Source organism: Lotus japonicus, chromosome 1, assembly GCF_012489685.1.
Source record: "Lotus japonicus ecotype B-129 chromosome 1, LjGifu_v1.2".
NCBI lineage: Eukaryota > Viridiplantae > Streptophyta > Magnoliopsida > Fabales > Fabaceae > Lotus > Lotus japonicus.
The window spans coordinates 131,784,640-131,803,113 of record NC_080041.1 but is presented as its reverse complement, the minus strand read 5'-3'; the positions used below and the strand labels follow the sequence as shown (position 1 = coordinate 131,803,113).

General features: G+C 35.6%; 4 protein-coding genes and 1 non-coding gene across 7 annotated transcripts; 3 read left to right on the top strand and 2 right to left on the bottom strand.

The window, feature by feature from the left end:
• Nucleotides 1–706: 706 nt before the first annotated feature.
• Nucleotides 707–4,290, top strand: LOC130730884 (uncharacterized). 2 transcript variants are annotated; one of them, XM_057583024.1, is made up of 3 exons: nucleotides 707–1,063; nucleotides 1,176–1,421; nucleotides 3,448–4,290. In XM_057583024.1, exons 1-3 carry the CDS (start codon nucleotides 803–805, stop codon nucleotides 3,463–3,465), a joined length of 525 nt encoding a protein of 174 aa, XP_057439007.1. In that variant the 5' UTR covers nucleotides 707–802; the 3' UTR covers nucleotides 3,466–4,290. The 2 variants fall into 2 exon arrangements, with proteins under 2 accessions (XP_057439007.1, XP_057439006.1); XM_057583023.1 differs by lacking the exon at nucleotides 3,448–4,290 and having other exon boundaries at nucleotides 709–1,063; nucleotides 1,176–1,658.
• Nucleotides 2,966–5,676, bottom strand: LOC130730883 (zerumbone synthase). 2 transcript variants are annotated; one of them, XM_057583021.1, is made up of 3 exons: nucleotides 5,571–5,676; nucleotides 5,164–5,238; nucleotides 2,966–4,229 (listed from the first exon to the last, which is right to left on the bottom strand). In XM_057583021.1, the coding sequence occupies exons 1-3, from the start codon at nucleotides 5,588–5,590 to the stop codon at nucleotides 3,425–3,427; spliced, it is 900 nt and encodes a 299-aa protein (XP_057439004.1). In that variant the 5' UTR covers nucleotides 5,591–5,676; the 3' UTR covers nucleotides 2,966–3,424. The 2 variants fall into 2 exon arrangements, with proteins under 2 accessions (XP_057439004.1, XP_057439005.1); XM_057583022.1 differs by having other exon boundaries at nucleotides 5,164–5,235; nucleotides 5,571–5,671.
• A 2,712-nt stretch (nucleotides 5,677–8,388) lies between these two features.
• On the top strand, nucleotides 8,389–9,847 carry LOC130732707 (aspartic proteinase CDR1-like). Its single transcript, XM_057584703.1, has one exon. It carries the CDS (start codon nucleotides 8,432–8,434, stop codon nucleotides 9,743–9,745), a length of 1,314 nt encoding a protein of 437 aa, XP_057440686.1. The 5' UTR covers nucleotides 8,389–8,431; the 3' UTR covers nucleotides 9,746–9,847.
• A 2,141-nt stretch (nucleotides 9,848–11,988) lies between these two features.
• TRNAP-AGG (transfer RNA proline (anticodon AGG)) lies at nucleotides 11,989–12,060 on the bottom strand. The gene has a single exon. It is a non-coding gene; the product is annotated as a tRNA-Pro (tRNA).
• A 126-nt stretch (nucleotides 12,061–12,186) lies between these two features.
• On the top strand, nucleotides 12,187–17,136 carry LOC130730881 (uncharacterized). Its single transcript, XM_057583018.1, has 8 exons — nucleotides 12,187–12,321; nucleotides 12,792–13,172; nucleotides 13,414–15,467; nucleotides 15,551–15,820; nucleotides 15,909–15,989; nucleotides 16,118–16,229; nucleotides 16,313–16,379; nucleotides 16,762–17,136. Exons 1-8 carry the CDS (start codon nucleotides 12,276–12,278, stop codon nucleotides 16,841–16,843), a joined length of 3,093 nt encoding a protein of 1,030 aa, XP_057439001.1. The 5' UTR covers nucleotides 12,187–12,275; the 3' UTR covers nucleotides 16,844–17,136.
• The last annotated feature ends 1,338 nt before the right edge of the window (nucleotides 17,137–18,474 follow it).

Here is an 18,474-nt window from a genome sequence, read left to right as displayed (position 1 = left end):
GGAGACCTGCAATATCTTAGTCCACAAGTTTGTGTGAATGGTGGCTTTTTTTATATATAGCAATCATAGTGAAAATTTACAGGGTTAAAAAGCAATTTTTGTAAGTATTCTTCCTGGTAACTAGTGGAAAGAACTCGTGATTGTGATATAATATTATTTCTAAATAAATGGCTCATGATTGTGATATTATATAGTACATGCATAGCTATTCAATCATCATGAATGTGCTGATGGACGTGTGTATCATCCCTGATCTCTGGTAGCAAATTTTTGTGAGCCAGAATTTTCAGAATTGCCAGTGTCATGAAAAGTGAAGCAATTTTTGCTTGGTGACGGCATGGTTTTAGTACCAAATGCATCTTCCACATTATTGTTACCATCATAGTAGAAGACTTCAATTTTTTGTATAATATCTAATGGTACTCTGATTCCTAACATGTTGACATCCTCTTAACTGCTCATTTATAATCGTACTAAAAACAAATTGCTTCATCAATAATTTTCTTGAGACCCATAAACTTAAAAAAGCGTTAATGGTGTTTAGATACACGGTAGAAAATCACAGTGAATAAAGGCAATAAGACTTCGAGGATGTCTAGTTGTCCACCGTGATTTTTCACTGTATATTAAGACATGCATTAGTATTTCAAAATAATTACATTATCCTCCTCCTAGTGGAGAAGGCCTCATCCAAAAGGTACAAGTTTCTGAATGAATGGTTCATATTGGTAGTTGCCTTTGACCAAAAAAACAATATTGGTGGTTTCTCCCTGTCTCTGTTAACCTCTCTACACTGTCTACGATGACAACCTTGAATCTGGGTCAGCCCATGATTCTGCGTCCACGCTTCACTTGTTTCAACTCATTGACCACCTATCCCTTCACTGGAACACCCTCTTCTCTGACTCACCACCATGTTTCTTCTTCACCAATTCTTCATCACACTCGTACCAATTCCCCCACTCTGGTCAGGTCCCATCCTCATCCATTCCCAGAACCTGAAGACCAAGTTGAAGACCTTAGGGTTCCTGACCAATGGTTAGCCCCAAACATGGCCTTGCAGGTACCCCTTTTGCTCCTTCATTCCAAAATTGGTATCAATTTCTATTTTGGCAATTTTTGAATTGAAGGGGTTGAAGTATTTTAGCTTTGTGTTTTTGTTTTTCAATTATCAGGAATCAGAGTGGCTTAGGGTTACTTTACATAAATGGTTGGATGATGAGTACTGTCCAGAGGAAACCAATGTTGAGATAAGCAGAGTTGCTGCCAAAACGTACTATAATTGTTTGCTGCAGAAGCAAACAGACTTGGGAGGGATTTTGTTGAAGATGGCCCGTGAATTGGAGTCAATTTCTTATAAGGAAAGTTTTCATGGGGCATTCTCATCAGCTAATGCTGCTATTGACCTCATTGCCCAACGGGTAGAACAGTTTTGTCAGTGAAATTGAATTTGATTATTCTAGTATTGCATATAGTATGCTACTAATGGTATTTAATTTTACTGCCCCCTATTGCATATAGTATACAATCTTGTTTCTTCCTTAGTTTAGAGATCTTCTGTATTTTGTTTCTGTATCAGATCTTGTGATCAATTTTTTTTTCTTGGGTTACTGCAAATTGAAATGAATCCCATAAAGCGGCATATGCAAATTATACTATTTGGAGCTCTTTTACCAGAGATAGGGATCACCGGATCAACAATTTATAGTCACACAAACCTTAATTTGTTTTGTATAATTAGTGGATTCATAGACAAATCTTGATTAAGAATGGATAATAACAGAAATTGATCTTGCCATTTTCTATAACTTTGCTGGAAGTATGATTTGATAAAAGTTGTGTAGCCATGCTAGATCTAGCACGGTTAAGTGGAGAGGGTCCTTAAGTAGAATAGGAGTATGGGATTCTTCTCATTCCTTTTGAACTCTCCTGGACTGCGTAGCCGTTTTTCTAAAAGCAGGGATAAATCTTGTTAAAACATGAGAACTATATAGGTTTTTAAGCAATGGAAACCAATGATTTTGCTGAGGTTTCCTTACACAGACTCAAATTGATTTATTTTTTGTGGTATAAATCAATATGACCTGGATTTGTGCAGTGGTTGTTATTTAATTTCAATCATTTGACAGATTCCTCTTATTTAAGTATTCTTTGTTGAAGCACCTTCTGGTGCTGTAACGCCATCGTAAAGATGCTGATGGTTTACAATATCGACTGTGAGGCTTCTTATCATGACAACAGACGATGCAATAAGATTGATGTAGAATGGGAACCATGATGTGGTCTGTGAATCAAAGCTTTTGTTATCTTTTCAAACACTACTATAAGCATCTTTTACAGTACACACTAAAGTCTAAAGGTAAATATGAAGGATCGTATTCTTGCATCATTGAGAAGATGATGAAGGACCTGAAACGACGGCCATGTAGGACAGATTGTCATGTGTTTATTCTGTCTGTAAAGAATCTTTCTGGCTCAACCCATTTCACACAGGATGTGGTTCTTGACCATTAAGTTGGATAAAGTTGTTCTAACAAGAGCAGCAGGAGACTAAACAGGCAAAGGTAGTTGGAAGTTACTGTGTTTTTAAGTATTTACAATTAAAACATTTGCTTGGGCTGAATGGGGGGGCAAGTTGCAAATGAGAAGCATCATATAGTACTGCAATTCCGAGGAAAGAATTTGTGTTGGTTGAGCAGGAAATGCACTTGTCTCTGGTGCAAAACCAGGGTTGCCAGTTTTAAACCAACTACTGTAGTGATATATTGATATATAATATGCAGAAACCAAAGTGGCTTTCTTATGTTATTAACAACATGCCCATTTTTCCTTAGTTCAATAGAAAGAGTAAAAGCTCTTGTACATACAATCTCAGGGGAAGATCTGCAATATGAATGCCTGGGTAGATTCTTCCCAGAAGCAGGATGATCCTTGCAAGTGCATCTTCGGTGGAAATGGAACCAAATTCAAGTGAAAGTCGACAATAGTTCTATCTCTTTCACATTCCCTTACAACCTGTAAATAAAAATACAGAACAATAAGATATGTATTCCTAATGCTGTCATGCATATTTAGCATGCCTTGAGACTTGAGAACATGGGACCTGGCTTGATGCTGTTTACACGCCTCAAAATTGAATGCTATGCTACATTGTTTCTGTAACATTCTGAGTTACCAAAACAATAGTCCTAGAAATTTCATCTATGTCACTAGAATGGCAATCCAGCAAAGAGATGCGCGCGCAGGTTTTACTAGATCCTCAAAGAAAACTAAGCCACCGAGTCTTTTTGAGTAGGTGGAGTGAGTTTTACATGAAAAAAATGATACCATAATGATCTGTCACCTTGAGTAACTAAGTAGTTAAAAATTGAAAAATTGGAAGATGATTTGAATCACTATTACATTCTATAAATTGGAAAATCTTCTAATGTACTTTATCTGGTGCAGGAAACTCAAGATTCTTAAAAGATGTGAAACCTCCATCCACAACCAAATTATGCCCACTAACATACTTGGCATCATCAGATGCAAGATAAAGTGCAGCGTCGGCAACATCACTGGGTTCACAATTTGCTCCCTTAAGGACACCGGTATTATGAACAATGTCTACAAGCTTCTGAGCATCAAGATGTGGATAAATGTGACTCATTTCATCCATGACAAAAGAAGTAGGTATAGCAATGGGTGATATGCAATTGACTCTGATTCCATGCCTACACAGCTCTGAAGACAGAGATTTAACAATGCCTATGACTGTAAACTTGGAGATTGAGTATGTGTGCTGAGCCAACCCTCCCATCACTCCAGTGACACTGGCTGTGCAGAGAATGGACCCGGCTCCACGCGGGATCATTACGCGCGCTGCGTGCTTGATGCCCGCCATAACCCCACGAACATTTATATCCATGACTCTGTCAAAAGATGCCAGGTCCAGATCAACAATGCTTCCAGGAGTTCTGCAGGGTACTCCTGCATTGTTGTACATGATATCAAGCTGTTTGTATTCAGAAATAGCAAACTCAACAGCATTGGATATATCTGACTCTTTTGTGACATCACATGTTATGAAGGTGGCATTAGGTCCTAGCTCTTTCGCAGTCTCTTGGCCAAGTTTTTGTTGGATATCAGCAATAATAACCTTGGCTCCATTGTTGATAAATTTTGTTGCTGCAGCTTTTCCTATTCCACTAGCTGCCCCGGTGATCAATGCTACCTTGTCTTGTAGCTTCCTGAATCACCACATCAAAATTGAACTAAAAGCATAAACAACAAAGATCTTTTTTTATAACATTTTCAGTATGCTGAAGTTCAGGACTAAATGGTTGTGCAGTCTTCTAAGTTCTAAGGACCATGAAAGACTTGTATGTGTCAGTATGTAACTAATAATTGTTATCTTTACTGTCCGTTAGGTATCAAAATATTGAAAGGGCTGTTTGTAAGGTCTACACTAGGAGTAATAAGTCTAAACTTGGTTCGGCACATTGTCCTGGTGGTCCAGGGGCGGTGCAAGTTTAGTCAGGCCCTCCGTCAAACCATGCCCATGCATCTTCCTCCTAGTGTAGACCTTACCTTCCAAGTGACCTTTCAATATTTTGATCCCTAACACTCTCTTCTCCTTGTGCATTCACTTAAGAACAGAACAGAAAAGAAGTGATAAGAGGAGCGAAAATTTAATACATATTTAGCAAAATCAATAATGGCTAATTAGATGATGCAGTGTAAGAATTTTACGGAGAACAAATACAACATGTGAATACTGTTCTGTGATGATTTTTTTTCCTCTTAGGGGGTGATTGCCCTGTTTTTACTGTAGGTAGTTCTGTCCCTACATATACAGCAATATAATGCAAGGAGAAAGAGTTGAAGAACTAGCCTACAAATTGAAATTCCTATTTAACATACAGAGATATTAAACTACAATTTATAAGTGTGACTAGTAAAAGCGACTGGACAAAAAATTTGGAACTCATCAATCATGCATCAGGAATTTATGCTATAGAAACAGTAAAATTCAACTTTCATAGGGAATCAATAATACATACTACTTTTTTCTTTCAAAACTTGGAATCAAGTATAGGATTGTTATATTCAAGTTCACTCTCGAAACAGGAAAAGGAAAAGTAAATCAGAGACAAGATAAACAGAAGGATAACAATGCCATACCTTCCAGTCTGAGTAGACAATAACCTGTGGAAGCTCTCAGCAACCGAAGACCTTGAGTAGCAAGCCTTTTGACTGCTTTTACCAGAAACGCAGAGTATTATTCACATATTATCAAAGAATTGAAAGGAAAATCCAGATGCAAGAAGGTTCAAAGAATACAAAATTAAACAATCAATCATTTCATTAACCTAGTTGTTAACCCTATCTACCATTCATCCACCCTACAAAGTGGTGGACTAGTAAATAAATCCATAGCCATTTCCTTAAACCAAAATGTTACAATCACATAAAGATTATTAATTAAAAAGATTGTGGAAAGCACAAGCAGAACATCCTATAAATTTTTTGAATCAGCAATCTGAAAACAGATGGAGGCAGAAGAATGAATTATGAAAGTTGAAACCAACCTCAAACCAAGTCTTAACATGATTTTCTGCAGTAAAGTGGCTCTGATGCAGACAAACACACTGGGGTATTGTATTTGTAGATTGATGCTCAGAGTTAGAGAGAGAATGTGATATGCAGATTTGGTGTCTAGTATTAAATAAAATGCTGCAAGGGTAATTTGGTCAATGTAGCTAAAGAATATCTATATATGTCACATCCCATAATTGACATTCATAAATAATTTTGTTATTGAAGTTTTCTCAGCAAAAAAGCATGAATAATGTTTTGTTAAGACTTAAGACTCAATTTATATTGACACCTGAGATGAATGAGAAAAATTAAGTGATTAGAGTAACATGATACTCCCTTACCTCTATGTTGTGAATATAGATCATTATCCATTTTTGTGTGAAACTTCTAAGGTTTTATTTATCCCAGTCTCTCTAACAGACATCATCTTTTTGTTCAACAGACGGAAAGCGAGAGACAACATGTTGCTTCTTTAACAAAGTCCCTATTTAACAAGACATTATCCATATAAATTTGTCTTAATTAGTGACCAGCCATTTGAAATTGCATGAGATAAAACCACTCTACTAATAGTTTTATGCTTAACAACAAGAAGAGCCTTATAATTGTTGATAGTACCGTCTGAATTTCGTTTGAGCTTAAAAACTCACTTGCTGATAGTGCCATGTGTTATTTTTCATTAGAGCAGCGTACTTTTGATCAATAGTTGATTACTTGATTTCCAAGCAGGTGAATTAAGAGCACTATTGACTGTGATCTTCCCATTAGGCTTGATAAATTTTGTTGATAAATTTTGTTGCTGCAGCTTTTCCAATTCCACTAGCTGCCCCAGTGATCAATGCTACCTTGTCTTGTAGCTTCCTGAATCACCACATCAAAATTGAACTAAAAGCATAAACAACAAGATCTTTTTTATAACATTTTCAGTATGCTGAAGTTCAGGACTAAATGGTTGTGCAGTCTTCTAAGTTCTAAGGACCATGAAAGACTTGTATGACAGTATGTAACTAATAATTGTTATCTTTACTGTCCATTAGGTATCAAAATATTGAAAGGGCTGTTTGTAAGGTCTACACTAGGAGGAAGAAGTCTAGACTTGGTTCGGCAGATTGTCCTGAGTCCAGGGGCTGTGCAGGTTTAGTCAGGCCCTGCGTCAGACCATGCCCAGGCCTCTTCCTCCTAGTGTAGACCTTACCTTCCAAGCGGCCTTTTCAATATTTTGATCCCTAACACTCTCTTCTCCTTCTGCTTTCACTTAAGAACAGAATAGAAAAAAAGTGATAAGAGGAATACATATTCAGCAAAATCAATAATGGCAATGCCCCTGTCCTTCATAAAACATAATAACATATAGGTATGAGTTATGAGCTGAATGGTCATGCCAACCTCTTTTCCACCACAATCACACATCAACCTAAATCATCAAGAGTATTAGCTATAGTCTAATCAAATTAATTAATTAATTCTAGCACATAAAGTAACAGGTAAAGTGGAACATGTATCATGTTTTCTCATTTACATCCTGCATTAGACACCACGAACAATTAAAGACTCTACTCAAATTAGTATGATCAAGTGTGTCCTTCACCGTCACCACCTCCTTTACCTTGTCTTTCGCCACCTCATAAATCCTTACCCGCCATCTCATAAAACCCCTACCCACCACATATTAAAAAATACCATTGTGTTGCTAAAAATATTAATAATTACAATTTTTTTTAGTCAATATGTACTTTTTTTAAGTAATATGTACTTAAAACATATCCCTTTTTTTTACTCAAGTTCTGATATATAGTTAATATTTGAAATTTTAACTAGTCTTTGATGCGTAATTAACACTATTGTTTTTTTTTAAGTTAACACTATTGTTAATACAAAGTTCAAGTTAATTTCAATTATAAATATCATTAATAACTAATTAATACTATTTTTATTAGTGTAAAGTTAAATCAATTTTAAATATTAGTATTATAATTATTATTCATGTTTAATTTTTTTTCTCAAGATGTGATTAATGATAAGAATGAAATAATATTAATGTTTAAATTTAAATATGATAAATTGAAAAACTTTACAACTAGAATTTGATATAATGAACTATATACAAGTTATTAATAAATCATTCATATTTTTTTTAATGTGAATGTCAGGTCAACTTTACTTTACTTTTATTATTATTATTTTTAGTATTATTATTATTATTATTATTTAAGTTTAATACTTAATATATTTTTATATAAATAAATTAAATTGTAATTACTTTTATTTTATTATTTTAATAAAATAATCAATGTGTGAGTTATAACTAAAACTAAATAATATTAATATTTAACTTTATATGTGTGAAGTTATAATTTTTAAAATTATTAATTATTATAAATACTATTAATAACTAATTAATATTTTTACTAATTTAAAGACCAAATCAATTTTATACTTTTTATTACTATTACTCTTTAAAAAAATTGGTGAAGTTATGATTAATAATTAAAATTTACTTTAAAACAATAATTGAAATTTAATTATGAATATCATCAAATTAAATTTTTCACATATAGTAATTAGCTGAATGAATAATACAAATGATTATTAATAACTAATTATTATTGCCATTAATGAAAAAAGTCAAGTCAAATTTACTTTTATTATTATTGTTTTAAAATCCAAATGTTGTGATTAATAATATTAATATTTATTTTTAAATATGCAAAATTAAAAACTGTTATAGCTAGTCATTAGCAACACATTTTCGGTTATCTCACACAAAATTTACCAATATTCCCACTCACCCTTTTCAACAGGGTCCTATAAAGGCCACAAAGAGCTACTCAATGGTCACAAATCTCTAATAATGACATGTTACTCATCTATTCCTCTTCTTTTGCTTTTCCTTTGTAAATTCTCTCTCATTGATTCACTAAAAAATGGTTTCAGTGTGGAGCTCATCCATCGAGATTCTCCAAAATCACCACTACATCGTCCTACAGATACTTACTTCCTACGAGTTTCTAACGCAGTGCGTCGTTCCTTCAACCGTGCCAATCGTTTTAATAAAGGTTCCACCCGTATAAAAAACCCTGAATCAAGTGTGAGCCCAGATGATGTTGGTTATATCATGAGCTATTCAGTTGGCACCCCGCCATTCCAACTTTATGGTGTTGTTGATACAGGTAGTGACTTTATCTGGCTTCAGTGCCAACCTTGTCAGTTATGTTACAACCAAACCACACCAATTTTTGATCCTTCAAAATCCAAAACCTATAGAAACGTTCCTTGCCCCTCTCCCACCTGTGAATCTGTGGAAGTTTCTGGTTGTTCCCAGTCCAATACTTGTTTATATGGGATTCAATATAGTTCTGGATCTGACGGATCGATAGGAGATGTTAGTTTGGAGACATTGACCTTGGAATCCACAAGTGGCTTCCCTATCTCATTTCCTAAAACTGTGATTGGTTGTGGACATTACAATAATGGTTCGTTTCGTGGGAGGATATCTGGAATAGTTGGCCTTGGAGCTGGACCTATGTCACTCACAAGTCAATTGGGTTCTTCGATTAAAAAGAAATTTTCCTACTGTTTGGTGCCTATGGCTTCATGGCCAGATATTAGTAACGCCTCAAGCAAACTCCATTTTGGTGATGCTGCTGTGGTTTCTGGACATGGGACTGTCTCAACTCCCATAAAAATCATTGAAAATGTCTCTTACGCCTTGACTTTGGAAGCATTTAGTGTGGGAAACAAGAGGCTAGATTTTTTGGCCTCCTCATTCAAGTCTAATGCAAAACATATGGTAATTGACTCTGGCTCAGAGTTGACAATTTTGCCCAATGATATGTATAACAAGTTGGAATTAGCAGTGGCAGAGGTGGTAAAATTAAAGCGCGTTGAAGATCCTACTAAATATTTGAGCCTCTGCTACGAAGGAGCATTAGACCCATCTCATTTTCCTATAATCACCGCACATTTTAAGGGTGCTGATGTTCGGTTAAATGTTCTCAACACTTTTTTTCAAGTCTCAGATCATGTTGTGTGCTTCACTTTTCGCTCAACTGAAGATCCGATGACTGGAATCTTTGGGAGCTTGGCGCAACAGAACTTTTTAGTTGGCTTTGACCTGCATAAGAAAATTGTCTCTTTTAAGCCCACAGATTGCACCAAGCAGTGATTGAATAGTTATTTAAATTGTTCATCCTCAGTTACTGATAGCGAAGCTTTACATCTATGTATCCAAAAATATATATCATGAAATAAATTTTCATGTTTTTAATTTCATCTTCTTCTCATACACTAAATTAATAATAAAACTTAACAGTAGGAAGTAGGTATCAAAACTATGAGTGTTAATAACTGACCAGATCAACACAAAAGTGAAAAATCAATTGAAGAAACCAAAATTCAATCAAACTGAAAACTAGAAAAATTGAAATTTTGTACTGCATCTGATCGAATTTCAGATCGATTTTCAAAACCAAATCAATCTAATCCAATCTACATTATACATTTGCAAATAGTTATAGATTTATTCATACATATATTATATCATTCATACTTACTTATGTACATCCTTAATGTTTATATATTCTAATCTTAGCTTATCTTAATAAATATATATATATATATATATATATATATATATGAATGAGGATGTATCTTATGAGAAATGTGATGTTATGTGAGAACATGAGAATAAATCACTGACCGTTAGATCTAATCATGAACGGTTCAGATTAAAACATTAAGTCACATGACATTTTTAAGTGGTCATGTGACTATCACATGACTATTTAAATCTTTTAATCTGAACCATTCATAATTAGATCTAACGGTCGTGATTTATTCTCATTTTCTAACATAAAAACATCATTCTCATAAGATACATCCTCTATATATATATACACGATAAAGAAGAGTTTTGACAACCATAAGGGTAAAAGGGCAATTCAACAAATCAGTACACATAAGTGAATATTTCTACATGGTATTCATATTATTGTGTTATTGCTATGAACATGATATTAACCATGGTCGTCCATTAGATTTATCTTGATTCCTTGATAAAAAGTTCAACACAAGGGGAAAATGTATCTCGTGATACTCGTAACGATATGTATCCTCTGAAAACGTGTCTGCATATCTTGTAATGTTTTCCTATGTGATCCTGATATACACGTATCGCTCTATATCCGCTTGATTGACACGCTTTGTATTTGTATCTTTCTATGGACATTGTGCTTCTTTAGAGTCGATTGACTATCTTTCTCCTATTTAGGTGCGATTCTCTTATGGATTTTGTTTTTTGCTGCAGCTGTCAGCTGACCCTTTTGATTTGTTTTCATCAAGGCTTTAATTCTTCATTTAGAGAGAAATCTCATGTTTGTCTCTTTAAATCTGTATTCAAACAAGGTGCGATTCTCTTATGGCTTTCCCCCTCAACAAACTATTATTGTGTGCTTGGACCTCAATAGCAAGCCTTGCATTATCTGCACGCCACATCCCATCATCAACATTCAACCTGTTGATGGCATTTCTCATCCTTCTAATAATAGCTTGAGTATGGAAATAAGAAGTGATCTTATCCCCAAATTGCACCTTGTCCTCTCTAGCTTTCTAGTACCACATTATTCCTTTTACTTTAGAATGTTCTTGTACTCCCGTTGTAGTTCACCTTCAAACCTAACAGGGTTATAAGAGACTTTGGCATCCAACTCCCTTTGAACCTCTCTCAATCGAGCTTCAACCTTTCTTTTCACGCAAAGAATATTATGAAATACATTATTGTTTAAGGGGATAAAATCATAACGCACACTTTCATTCTTGCAGTGAATTTCCTCTTCCCCTTCCCTCCAAGCATGGATGACCCGACTAGACATGATGGAATTTGAAAGGACGTTGTTGCAAGCCTTGATGCGCAGCTCCACAACGTACAAGGAGAGTGCAATGGTCTTTGTGAACTTTATTAAGAACTTCCACATAAGAATGGAAATATGTTACACAAGAATAAACATTTTACACTTGACTATAATAAGATTTTAATTATTTTTGAAAAATATATTTCAATATAATTTTAGAGATTGTGTAATACATAACTATTTTTATTAAATTTAATTTCTTCATATTAATATATTCCCCCACAAGAATAAAAAAATTATGGTATCCTTTTAATTTTGAGGAAATAGTATATAATTATTAAGCTATTAAAAAATCGACTTCCAAAATTATTAAAATATACAAATAATCATGGCTTTACAAATCACAGAAACTACAAAAGAAATATTATAGGGCATATGATCCTAAGGAAAATGTATAGTTTGCCCAATTCAGACTTTTTTAATTAAGAATTAAATATTAAGTTGTTATAAAAGAAATTAAGAATTAAATAAAGTGAATATAAAACTAAAAATTGAGAATGGGGCATTCCGAGAATTGAACTCGGGACCTCTCGCACCCTAAGCGAGAATCATACCACTAGACCAAATGCCCATATGTTGCTAGTTTGCAAAACTATAGCAATTTGATCGTGAGTCATCTTTTTTCCCTCCAAAATTTCGAGCTGAAAATTTTGGTGCATTTTCTCATAAATTGCTTACAATGCAGTGGTTTCTGAACTTGTTCTTCTTCTCCGTTCATCACACCAACTGTTACTATTAGGGTTTCGGAGTAATCGTTGAAGAAATCGGAGTTCCCATTTCGTTCCAATGGCTGACGCATTTCGTTCTCAACCTTCATCGCCACCTCCTGCTGGTGATTTTCGATTCTTCGCTGCTTATTTTCTTCTATTATCAATATACTTTGTTTGATGTTTCGATCATTCCTTTCACCGTTTATGCATGCAGTGTGTGTGTGTGTGTTGTGTATTGGGTTTTTTCTGTGCATTTAGGAACTATTCACAAAATGCGGTTCTGTTGCTCTTTTGGTACTTTTTCTCAGTTGGGTCGATGATTTATCTTGAAATTGCTATGCCTGTTTGTTTGTTTGTGGTGAAACTTGGAAGTAGAGCACACAAATGACAAACCCCATCTTATAAGTTGATCATTAACTGAAATGGAGATTATATGTTTTGGAATTGCTTTGGAGTTGAAATATGTGTGAAATATATCATATAAACTACAAGTAATTGTGAGAGTTATTGCTTTTGTTTCTGGGTGTGGAATGTTATGGAACTTGGATTGAACTAGCTTGGCATGATGAGATTGTTGTTTGGATACAATTAGGGGGTATGGTCGAAGATGCAAAGGAAGGTGGGCAGTTTCAGGAAACTGAGCTCTTTGAGGACACCTTGGTCATAAATAGTCCCTTCACTGAGGTGGAAAATCTCAGTGTGAATACTGAGGTTATAGATGATTCGGATTCGGATACTGTCGAATGCAGGACAACTGGTCCTGTATCTGAGCATGAACAAGAAGTAGTGCTTGATAGTGAGGATGAAGAAATGAATAGTGCAGGTGCAATGACTGTTGCCAAAGGATTTCTTGAGGATGAAACTGGTCCAAAAGTGAGAAATCTTTCGATGCTCTTCAAGAAGAGACGGCTTCAGCCACCTTGTGAGCAAGCACACTCAAATGCCATCAATTTTGGGAAATCTGCTGCTACTGGTATGTGTTTGGTACTTAACTTTTAACATTGAGGATCACATTTTAATATATCTTTTGTAGTGTATCTCTGTAAGTTATTATTTTTTGACTGTGCCTAAACAAACAGTATACTGCAGTAACTGTGCCTAGAACATTTCATGAATGGTTCACTTTTGACGAATATAATGTTCTTCAAGTGGAAAATGTGCTTCAATTGGTGCTGACAACTTTGATGACAACAATTATCTATGTCTTCCTGCAGGGTTAAATCACATTCACTCACCACAGCCTGCTGATTCAACCCAAGAAGCACTAGGCTTCGTGGATCAGTACTTGTCATCAAACAGCATGGACTCTTTTGAAGGAATTCATTGTAGAAAAATCACTAGGGAGAAATCACCTAATGTCATGATTGCAGGAGGAGTAGGACCATTGAGCCTGGCTAAGAAAATTAAAGCTCGAACTCATAATGAAGCAAAAGAACCTTTCAAGTGGGTTGGCTGTGATAAAAATGACAAAAATGCTGATATCTTCTGTGAAAAAGTTGAAGCATCAGCAAATTTTAGAAGCTACAGACTGGCATATAAGAGAAGACGACAGAAAAAAGATGATCCTCTTCAGAACCAAGGAAACTGCAGTCCAGGTAATAGATGTGATAAGTCAGTCCAAGGACCAAGGATGGCAACTGAAAATAATAACTCTCTTAAGGAGCTGGATGCTGAGTTAAGGGCTACAAGAGAGAATCTTAATGTCTATTCCAATGTACCACATACAGAAGGCATGTATGATATTGGTTTAGACACTCAAATAGCTGCTGAAGCAATGGATGCATTAGCCAACGAGCCCCCTCCTGCCTTCTGTTTTAATGATGCTGATCAACCAGAGAATGCATTTGGTGGTTCTTTGAGCGATTTGAATGAAGATTGTCAAAAAAGTTATTCATATAGACAGGATCCTGCTTTACATTCTGTCACACTAAAATCAAATAAGATAAATGTATCTTCATGTAGATTCCGCAAACTGACTTCTAGTTCCTCTTGTTTGGATACTGAAAATCAGGAGCCAAACTGTGTCACAGGAAAAACGAAAAAGATGATGAAAAGCAAGTCAACGGTTGAGGGACAGTTTGGGAATGATACTAGTAAACCAATATACAGTGAACATGTACCACTTGAAGATGGTTGCTCACTAGGAAAGTATGTAAGTTTTCAACCTTCCGCCAGAGAACCCAGAAATTTGAGTAATGAGAGCAAATGGACAAGGATCAAAGATCAACCAAGCCATCATACAGCGAAGGACAATAATGTCAAGGAAAAGGGTGTTATTAGACACAAGAAGGGAAATGGTTTAGTGGCTGATCCAGTGAAGTTGGGTGTTAAGACAAAACATCCCAAACTGCCTACCAATTCATGTGGGGAGGCTAGGAAAAGCAGGTTGAATCATCAGGTTCTAGTTAGTCCACGGCTATCTGCAACCAGCAGTTTTTCCAGTATGGATTCATGGGTTTACCCAAAAAGACCAAGGGGGAAAGGAAAGCGGGCTAATGTGCAAATCAATCCTAATGCACCCGCAACTTTGTGTATTGATGGAAAAGAAAGCAACATCTACTCCACTAGATGTCTAGAAGGTCAAGATGTGGATAAATCATTTAACAGGTTGAATCATCAGGTTCTAGTTAGTCCACGGCTATCTGCAACCAGCAGTTTTTCCAGTATTGATTCATGGGTTTACCTAAAAAGACCAAGAGGGAAAAGAAAGCGGGCTAATGTGCAAACCAATCCTAATGCCCCCACAACTTTGTGTATTGATGGAAAAGAAAGCAACATCTACTCCACTAGATGTCTAGAAGGTCAAGATGTGGATAAATCATGTAACACACGGTCACCTTGCAATGCTTCATCTATTGTCAATGGAAGATGTGTGTTGCAGGGGACCTATGTTCAACCAGGTTCAGCTGGTAATGCCATAACATCTGAAGAAAACCTGCATGATATCCGTCCATTATTGCAGGCACATGTTGAAATATTGTCAAACAAGAGCGCTGCAAAACTAGGTTTAGATATTCCTGCTACAGTAGCCTCAAGTGAAAGCATAAAGATTTCAAATGCTAGCCACACATACAACAAGAATCACAAAAAGTCATGTGACAAAAGCCTGCCAAAGTCTTCACTTTTGAAGGAGCTTATCAGATTAGGAGTTCCCGAGTCTTCGCCAGTTTTGGTATGGAGAGATCTGAGACATAGAAGAGATATGGCACATGTTCGAGTTTTGTTTAGCCAACATTTGGAGGACAGTGTCATCAAGAAGCAAAAAAAGGTAAACGGTTGATAGGTGTTTACAATAAGATATGCTAAATGTGTATATTACCGACTAGTTATTTTTTTATTTCCTCCTCACAGATCTTGGCACGTTTCAATATACCTATTGCATCAAGCTCAATGGAGGCCACACACTTTGTAGCAGACAAATTTACACGTACAAAGAATATGTTGGAAGTAATGGCTCTTGGGAAAATAGTGGTGACCCACTTATGGCTTGAGAGCTGTGGACAAGCCAACTGTTTTATTGATGAGAAAAATTACATTCTGAGGGATATGAAAAAGGAAAAGGAAATAGGCTTTAGCATGCCTGCTTCTCTCGCTCGAGCAAGACAGAAGCCTCTCCTGAAGGTATTTGTATAAACTTCTGTTCATTATATGCTCAAACTCTTGTGTGCTTGTAATTTTTGCCTCAAAATACGGTTGCTTGTCACTACAGGGTAGGAGAGTCTACATCACACCCCACATTAAACCTGATAAGGAAATGGTCACAAGCTTGGTCACAGCTGTTCATGGCCAGGTATGCAGGTTCACCTATGCATGCCACTCCACAACTGTAGCTAACTTGTGGTTGCAATATTTGGTTGCAACATTCTGTGCACATATTTTTTTGAATTGGGTAACATATAAATTGTCTAAACTCTCCAGGTATTGGATGAAAGTCAGATATGTGGAGATAAGAATGATAATATCTTAGATGATCTGCTGATTCTTTCTTGTGAAGATGACTATGCAATATGCTGTGATTTCCTTAAGAGAGGTGTTGAACCCTTGCATCTTCAATAAACAATGCAGTTATGATTTATCTTATATTAATGTGCAATATGGAACTGAAATTTGCAGGGACTGCTGTTTATAGCTCAGAGCTTGTCCTGAATGGAATTGTAGTCCAGAAGTTGGAATTTGAGAGGTATGTATAATGGTATTTGGAAGTCATTTTTCCTTAATGTTATTTATTCTTTTGTCCACACACAAGGATAAATTGCAAATCAGTAAAACACATTGAGCTGTTAAAGATTACTGTAGAAGTCTGTAGTTTCCATTACTGTCCCTCTTGATGATATGTCTAAACTAGGTGCACAGCAAAAAAGCTCTTCTAAGATGGGATCATCTTTTAAAGTAAACATATAAGGGCATATCCATTCTTGAAAGTTAAGGGGATAATATCACAATGCACTTCAAACTCAATGAAAAATTAATGCGCTCTTGTTTTCTTCCCAAGAAAGTGATCAGTAATGCACCATCTCCGCAATCTTCAGTATAATCTAACACACCATTACAAACTTTGGCAGACATAAACTCTTCATGAATCAAGTTAGAAGGATCAACCCAAGTACGTCTAATCGATTTGGGAAGGTTTACAGAAGGCGTTGAGGTTTTTTATCTCGACAATAGCTGATTTTTTATGGTGTTCTTCTGGTTTACTGTGCAACTCAAAACCTATGGGCACTCTCCACCCAGAGCGCCACTTGTTCAGTTACTTACAATTTCAATGCAGTCTCTCTTTTTTCAGTCTTAGCATATTCTATATGCAATGATAGCTACAGAGCAGGGAAAGCTTTTTATTGTTATTAGTTTTGTTCAAGGGATTGATTTTCATGTAAATGAATTGTATGTATGAAAGACTACCAGCTGCAGTATTCAAAATACTTTTTTTTGTTGTTGAAGCTTGCTGTAAAATAGATTAAGTGCATGTTTGGAAAATGTAGCCAGAATCGATCACGTATTCTGAAAGCTTGAAATAGTAGCTTTTGAAATCATTCGAGCAACAATGAAGGTGGGAAACGCCCCAAAACATACTGCAACTGTTGAAGTTATTAGTTCGTTTCTAATGCATGACCGAGCCCATGTGGAAAGATGGTCATGGTACTAGTACCTATGTATTTTACTTAACTAACTAGTAAGAAGCCATTTGGCTATAACTTTTTGTTTACCAGATTATGCTGAACATGATTTGTAGGGGGATAGGATCTTGTTTTTAAGTATACCTTTTGGCATGAAGTTGACAAACACCTAAACGAGCCAAGTTAACATTGCATAAATTTCAGTAAAATCCAGTGGACCTATCTGACAATTTAATGTTAATATCAAAGTACAGATTCAAGTATTTTACTTTATCACGTTGTGTAGAGTTAAACATATTACCAAGAATTACGAACCCTCGATTTACGAGCTTCAGAACCGAGTATGCAGGTTAAAACTTCGCAGATAAAGAATAATAAGGCCAGGCTGGATGTTGAAAAGTCTTAAATCTAAAACTGGGAAAATACACTACACGAACAGCCTGTGGAACTGCTAATTTTCTAATAATAATAATACCAGGAATTAATAGCTTGACTTCAAAAAAAAAAAAAAGTTGAAACCAATTATGCTAATGCATAATTTGATACTAAATATAATACATTGATAATTTATAAAATATCCAATTTTTCCCATACCAAAAGATGTTTATAGAATATAGAGGGAAATTAGTCGCCATTAAACATCATGGCATGCCACAAGCTTTGGCCGTGCAATGGTATTGTTTACGTGGATTTTTGGTAAACAAATATCCTCTTAGTTCGACTAAAGGAAGTTTAGATTCAGGGTCCTTTTGAGAAAACGCTTTTGCCAAAGTGTTGTGTGTGTGTAAGTGCTTTTTCGACAACAACGAGTTGGTTTAAACAGAACTGAATTTCATTAAGCACGGGTCAATTAAAAAGAAATCACATACATCAAAATAACACAAAAGCTACAAGAGATGAGGATCTCGACAGGAAAATACATAAAGGAACTGGGAATTAACAAGCTTAAATACAAGAAAACTAAAGTGTTGGTTCTGCAACATACTCCTTCATCATCACGTTTTGCTCCTTGAGTCTCATTGATGCGGACATTTGGAGCTTTTTGGTGAATTTTCAGAGTTTGAGTTGGGAACCTCCTCTTCTGCTGCTGCTTCCTCTATTTATAGTTTTCTTTCTCCCCACGTTCTTGGCGGTTTTTCTTGAATGCATGATGGCTTCGTG

Excerpts from the sequence above, each read along its gene's own strand:
- LOC130730881 (XM_057583018.1), top strand. The coding sequence starts at position 12,276 with ATGGCTGACGCATTTCGTTCTCAACCTTCATCGCCACCTCCTGCTG. Across the intron at positions 13,173-13,413 it reads TGGGAAATCTGCTGCTACTG|GGTTAAATCACATTCACTCA; the intron begins GTATGTGTTTGG and ends GTCTTCCTGCAG. Across the intron at positions 15,821-15,908 it reads GACAGAAGCCTCTCCTGAAG|GGTAGGAGAGTCTACATCAC; the intron begins GTATTTGTATAA and ends TTGTCACTACAG.
- LOC130732707 (XM_057584703.1), top strand. The coding sequence starts at position 8,432 with ATGACATGTTACTCATCTATTCCTCTTCTTTTGCTTTTCCTTTGTAAA.
- LOC130730884 (XM_057583023.1), top strand. The coding sequence starts at position 803 with ATGACAACCTTGAATCTGGGTCAGCCCATGATTCTGCGTCCACGCTTC. Across the intron at positions 1,064-1,175 it reads CCCCAAACATGGCCTTGCAG|GAATCAGAGTGGCTTAGGGT; the intron begins GTACCCCTTTTG and ends TTCAATTATCAG.
- LOC130730883 (XM_057583021.1), bottom strand. The coding sequence starts at position 5,590 with ATGTTAAGACTTGGTTTGAG. Across the intron at positions 5,239-5,570 it reads ATGTTAAGACTTGGTTTGAG|CAGTCAAAAGGCTTGCTACT; the intron begins GTTGGTTTCAAC and ends TTCTGGTAAAAG. Across the intron at positions 4,230-5,163 it reads TTGTCTACTCAGACTGGAAG|GAAGCTACAAGACAAGGTAG; the intron begins GTATGGCATTGT and ends GTGGTGATTCAG.